Raw genomic sequence first — 6,964 nt, forward strand, 5'->3', positions numbered from 1 at the left:
TATAGTATAGATATATTGTCTGAGGTCGTTGGTGGTGTGTTACTATAGTTACAGATGTATATAATAGATATATTGTCTGAGGTCGTTGGTGGTGTGATACTATAGTTACAGATGTATATTATAGATACATTATCTGAGGTCGTTGGTGGTGTGATACTATAGTTACAGATGTATATTATAGATATGTTGTCTGAGGTCGTTGGAAGTGTGTTAGTATAGTTACAGATATATAGTATAGATATATTGTCTGAGGTCGTTGGTGGTGTGTTACTATAGTTACAGATGTATATTATAGATATCTTGTCTGAGATCGTTGGTGTTGTGTTACTATAGTTACATATGTATAGTATAGATATATTGTCTGAGGTCGTTGGTGTTGTGTTACTATAGTTACAGTTGTATATTATAGATATATTGTCAGAGGTCGTTGGTGGTGTGTTCCTATAGTTAGAGATGTATATTATAGATATTTTGTCTGAGGTCGTTGGTGGTGTGTTACTATAGATCCAGATGTATATTATAGATATCTTGTCTGAGATCGTTGGTGGTGTGTTACTATTGTTACAGATGTATATTATAGATCTATTGTCTGAGGTCGTTGGAAGTGTGATACTATAGTTACATATGTATATTATAGATATATTGTCAGACGTCGTTGGTGGTGTGATACTATTATAGATATATTGTCTCAGGTCGTTGGTGGTGTGATACTAAAGTTACAGATGTATATTATAGATACATTATCTGAGGTCGTTGGTGGTGTGCTACCATAGTTACAGATGTAAAGTATAGATAAATTGTCTGAGGTCATTGGTGGTATGTTACTTTAGTTACAGATATATAGTATAGATAATATTGTCTGAGGTCGTTGGAAGTGTGTTAGTATAGTTACAGATGTATATGTATTGTCTGAGGTCGTTGGAAGTGTGATACTATAGTTTCAGATGTATATTATAGATATCTTGTCTGAGATCGTTGGTGGTGTGTTACTATTGTTACAGATGTATATAATATATATATTGTCTGAGGTCGTTGGAAGTGTGTTAGTATAGTTACAGATGTATATAATATATATATTGTCTGAGGTCGTTTGTAGTGTGTTACTATAGTTACAGGTGTATATTATAGATATCTTGTCTGAGGTCGTTGGTGGCGTGATGCTATAGTTACAATTGTATATTATAGATATATTGTATAGATATAGTGTCTGAGGTCGTTGGTGGTGTTACTTTAGTTACAGATATATAGTATAGATAATATTGTCTGAGGTCGTTGGAAGTGTGATACTATAGTTTCAGATGTATATTATAGATATCTTGTCTGAGATCGTTGGTGGTGTGTTACTATAGATCCAGATGTATATTATAGATATATTGTCAGAGGTCGTTGGTGGTGTGATGCTATAGTTACAATTGTATATTATAGATATATTGTATAGATATAGTGTCTGAGGTCGTTGGTGGTGGGATACTATAGTTACAGATGTCTATTATAGATATATTGTCTCAGGTCGTTGGTGGTGTGATGCTATAGTTACAATTGTATATTATAGATATATTGTCTCAGGTCGTTGGTGGTGTGATACTATTATAGATATATTGTCTGAGGTCGATAGTATAGATATAGTATCCGAGGTTGTTGGTGTTGTGTTACTATAGTTACAGTTGTATATTATAGATATATTGTCAGACGTCGTTGGTGGTGTGATACTATTATAGATATATTGTCTGGGGTCGGTGGTGGTGTGATACTATAGTTACATATGTATATTATAGATATATTGTCAGACGTCGTTGGTGGTGTGATACTATAGATACAGATGTATATTATAGATCTATTGTCTGAGGTCGTTGGAAGTGTGTTACTATAGTGACAGATGTATAGTATAGATGTATTGTCTGAGGTCGTTGGAAGTGTGTTACTATAGTGACAGATGTATAGTATAGATGTATTGTCTGAGGTCGTTGGAAGTGTGATACTATAGTTACAGATGTAAAGTATAGATATATTGTCTGAGGTCATTGGTGGTGTGTTACTTTAGTTACAGATGTATATTATAGATATATTGTCTGAGGTCGTTTGTAGTGTGTTACTATAGTTACAGATGTATATTATAGATATATTGTATAGATATAGTGTCTGAGGTCGTTGGTGGTGTGTTACTATAGTTACAGATGTATATTATAGATATATTGTCTGAGGTCGTTGGTGTTGTGTTACTATAGTTACAGATGTATAGTATAGATATATTGTCTGAGGTCGTTGGTGGTGTGTTACTTTAGTTACAGATATATAGTATAGATATATTGTCTGAGGTCGTTGGAGGTGTGTTACTATAGTTACAGATGTATATTATAGATATATTGTCTGAGGTCGTTGGTGGTGTGTTACAATAGTTACAGATATATAGAATAGATATATTGTCTGAGGTCGTTGGTGGTTTGATACTTTAGTTACAGATGTATAGTATAGATAAATTGTCTGAGGTCGTTAATGCTATGTGTTACTATAGTTACAGATGTATATTATAGATATATTGTCTTGAGGTCATTGGTGTTGTGTTACTATAGTTACAGATGTATATCATAGATATATTGGCTGAGGTCGTTGGTAGTGTGTTACTTTAGTTACAGATGTATATTATAGGTATGTTGTCTGAGGTCGTTAATGCTATGCGTTACTATAGGTTCAGATGTATAATATAGATATGTTGTCTGAGGTCGTTAATGCTATGCGTTACTATAGTTACAGATGTATAGTATAGATATGTTGTCTGAGGTCGTTAATGCTATGCGTTACTACAGGTTCAGACATTATTTAAGATCGTTGATGGTCAGGATCGTATAATCATGTATGTATAAATATTTACTAGAAAGTGCGGCACAATTCAACAATATTGAAAATGCAAAAAAATAATAACATCGCTTTGCGAACGCAATATTGTTTTTGATTATGCAAAAATATAATTTTATGATTTTCTCCTCCTGGCATTCAATACATGAGACTACTCCAACAATGTTAGAGGTTTTACACGGCGAAAAACTTTTGACAGGCGACGCGTAACCTCTAACTGCCCATAGCTGATTTTCCCGATGCTGACTATCACATTTTCAAAGTTCGGATTAAGAAAGAGTATATCGTGTTTACATACATTTAAATGGTCAAAAGGGTCCAATAAATATTTCTTTCCATAAATCCATGATTGTATGAGAAAAAATTCATGTCAAAGACATAAATAATGAGTTGTTCCTCATTCGAAGCGAAGCAGACAGCATTTGCCATGATTTTTCTGGTTAATACAAAAATGGATTACATATAATGTTTCACAAGCGGAATACAAACAAACTCCGTAACATTTCGTTCCGTTTGAAATCCCCCCTGATATTTTGTATTAATCCAGAAGCCATGTTTTAAATGTAGGTCAGAGATGTGCTACAACGACATGGACATGTATTTTGAGTGTTCTATTCCGTAATATACTATATATTTGTGTCTGTGACATATATATGAGATCTATATTATATAAACCGTGAGTAGACATCGTTGTCATGAACTGTTAACCACTTATGTGAGTTTTTCAAGCCGATTTTGTTCCGCCCGGATTTCGGGTGTAAACTGCATCAAAGAATTAGTGCTTTGGAAATGAGAGGTCGCAGTCGGCAAAATCATATCTGATTGAAAAAAGGCCGACCAGCGGCCTCTCATGTTATGGGAGTATACATGAGACATGCTAATACTAATAAGGCCTCCGAACTGTATCTGCGTATATTTCGTTGAAGTTTTATGACGCTTTTGGGTAAAACATTGCACCTCGAATTTAACAAATTGATGGTTTTGTGGTTACAAATCCATAAACACACACAAATCAAAGTAATGAAAAGTGTGTGTTGGTATCTCGGGGATATTACATGTATTATAATGATGTAGTCCAGGTCGAAGTTTAAAACGTTGCACTAATTGATCTTTCAGATTTTGTTCCGATCGACCTCGAGGAAGCTGTCAATCAGGCACGAATCATCGGCGTCATCGTAGCTGTCTGTCTGGCGTGTATTTTCCTCGTTACTCTCACACTCACCTACTTCTGGTACAGAAACAAAAAGGACACCGGCTTCAGACAGGCGTCGTAACCAGGGGCAACAGTAACCAATGACAACAGTGCCCATAGTTATCACTACAATCATCCTTACACATTTCCGGTCAATAAACAAGATAACACGTACTTTTAAGTGAGCAGAAAGCTCTCCAATAACCAGAGTGGCATCGACCATGATTTACCAAAGATTTAAGAGAAAAATATCGTAACAATGGCAACTGGAAAAGTCATCGCCAAGTGACGATTGAACTCAAATCACAGCCGTAGATACGGCATTAGCTACCATGGAACCGTATCCATATCGGCATATCACACTGGAACAATGTGTATTTTTTGTCGCCATGAACAAAGCAATTACGTATTAGAAATTATGAAACCGAGTTGTAGTCATGTTTTCCATCAAACCGTTATAAGGGAGACCACTCCCGAGTTAATACAGAAGGGACATAACTCTGTTGAACTTGGTCTTATTATGTGATGAGTATCGCATTGCCAGATGAATGAATGTGCGCAAGCTAGGTCCCGAGGGTTGGGAGAAAAGGTTCGTGTGGTGGAAACTGCCCGTGGGGTAACCGCTGATTAAATTGTGGTGTAGAGCAAGCGTAATCAATAGATCAACACTGGGCTCGGCACAGGACCTCATCGCCTGAAGTATGAGGCATGACTCAGATCGTGTAAATGTGTATATTACGTCGATCTGATTAAAATCATATGTTACATGGCTTCGTTAACTTCGTACTACGCCTGAACCATGTAACAGATGATTTTAATCAGATTATGTATTATGTGTACGTATTTTTTGTTTCAGACATTCCTGATCTTGAAACGAATAATTTGAAAATAATCGCGTTATATTGCAGAACCAAAATATGATACAATTGTTTTATATATTATAATACATATATGTGGTGCAAAGTTGAAATTTACTATGTTCGCGTATTACCTCATTGTTACTATACATGTATGGCCTAGAAAATGAAAACAGCACCATGTTTGTAAGTGATAGGAAATACCAAAGTGATGAACGTTATTTTACTTTGGGTAATTGAGTGTCAGAATCGGGCATTTTTTGTTTAATCACAGGCACTTGAGAATAGGTAACCGAAAATGGTTATACATAATTAACAAAAATTATACGATGATTTAAACTTTTTTCGTATCTATATTTTCTATAATTTAAATCCAAATGCCTGCAGTTATATTGCATATTTAAATTACATGACCGGCTTGTCCGATTATGCAAATGAGTAAGTGGAACACGTGGGGCCACAGATAGACATCAGGGTTGCACGTGTGGATCTGCACGTGTAGGAGTCACGTACGTGTGATACACTCGTGCCTACAAGGAATAGCGAACATGTTAATTTACAAGAAATTCAGTCACGAATCTTCAAAATGTAATACTAATGTGACATATATTAAGTAGGATACGTCTGTTACTATTGTATGTGGCGTGTCGATCGGGTGATAAAGAGGCTTATAGTTACAATTAAGGTTACAATTAAGGTGTACGAGTAAAACAAATCAGGCCGTTAAATATTAAAAGGTTTAATTTCGATGTGAAATTAGGAATATATTAAAGTAGTAAGAGCTTATAGAGTAAGGCTGTAAGAGTAGAAATGGTCTACTCTGGTGTAGGCATCGTGTATAGGATCGGGCTTTACCAGTAGAAATAGTTCAATCTCTGCTTTAAAATTAGAAATAGTTTACGGCAGAAGTATATTTATTTAGGGTTGTAAATATAGCAATGGGTCGAACTATATAGATTTCAATCGTACAGGTAGAAATATATTAGAGTATGGTTTGTTTGTTTTGTAGATTCTCGATGACACAATCCTTTTTAATGAGTCCTGCAAATAAAAAAAATATACATCACAAATATTGTCCAGTTATGTTTTATATTTGTATTCTACTTCTCTATATGTAAATGCCTTTCAGAGCTGCCTCATATATATGTAGCTCATATATATGTAGCTGTCATCATGCCTGTTCGGAAGAACCTCATTTACTAAATCAAATCTGGAATTTTAATAAATTATCTTCCATGCCAATGCTAGTCTCTTTATTAATTTCTGAGGTCTTTCAAAACCGTGTACAACAGAGTTTGTCATAACACTTTTATTGTCGTAATTTCAGTGCCATGTCTCCGCTGTTTTATATTTCTCTTACAAAACATCTCATCCGGTTTAAAACTCTGTAGTCAATTCAACATATAAATGACTGTTTCACGTAAAAGCATTGCATAAGTATTCTCTTATGTACCCATTCAGGCTATAACTATAGAGTTATAATCTATTATCAGCTAAGCTTGTTATATACAATAGTACTTGTTCCCAATCATCAGAATGAAAATGTCTTTGTAATTATACATGTTAATTGACATGAATAAAATATGGTTTAAACTAAGCATTCACTTCAAATAAAGTTATGAATAATCTATGCGGGATTTCAATGTATGTAACTTACTGCAAAAATCATTGACATAGATTTACTTTCATGTCGGGGTAGACCGCTCAGTGAGCCAGAATTTTGTTTATAGTCATGGACATGCGTACAGGGTTAGGCAAAAAGGAGATATTTTTGTAGTCTTTTTCAAATTTCTACTTATTTCATATAACGGAAATATACTATTTCGCAATTAATTTATCGCATTCGAGATTAAATATTCGGCAGCTCTCGTTTACACAGTGAACGAGAACTGTTGATTAATGGAACGTTATCCTGTCTAATGTTGTGAATTCAAGCACAGTTGAACAAGTTCAATATAAATAAGATGAACACTGGCAAAATAAATCAGTAGAAGTCAATTAATAAATTGGAAAAACTTACCGACTAATCCCTTTGTCAATATGCTTGTTGTCAATAAAATAT

General features: G+C 34.6%; 1 protein-coding gene across 2 annotated transcripts in view; it reads left to right on the forward strand.

Moving 5' to 3' along the window:
- Positions 1 to 5,972, forward strand: part of LOC110459795 — an 18,509-nt gene extending 12,537 nt beyond the window's left edge. For both annotated transcript variants that reach the window (XM_021512244.1, XM_021512243.1), the window contains exon 5: positions 3,970 to 5,972. In XM_021512244.1, the coding sequence (XP_021367919.1) occupies positions 3,970 to 4,127 (158 nt within the window). In that variant the 3' untranslated portion in view covers positions 4,128 to 5,972. The remainder of the gene's footprint in view (positions 1 to 3,969) is intronic.
- The last annotated feature ends 992 nt before the right edge of the window (positions 5,973 to 6,964 follow it).

Source organism: Mizuhopecten yessoensis, unplaced genomic scaffold (genome assembly GCF_002113885.1).
Source record: "Mizuhopecten yessoensis strain PY_sf001 unplaced genomic scaffold, ASM211388v2 scaffold10225, whole genome shotgun sequence".
Classification (NCBI taxonomy): domain Eukaryota; kingdom Metazoa; phylum Mollusca; class Bivalvia; order Pectinida; family Pectinidae; genus Mizuhopecten; species Mizuhopecten yessoensis.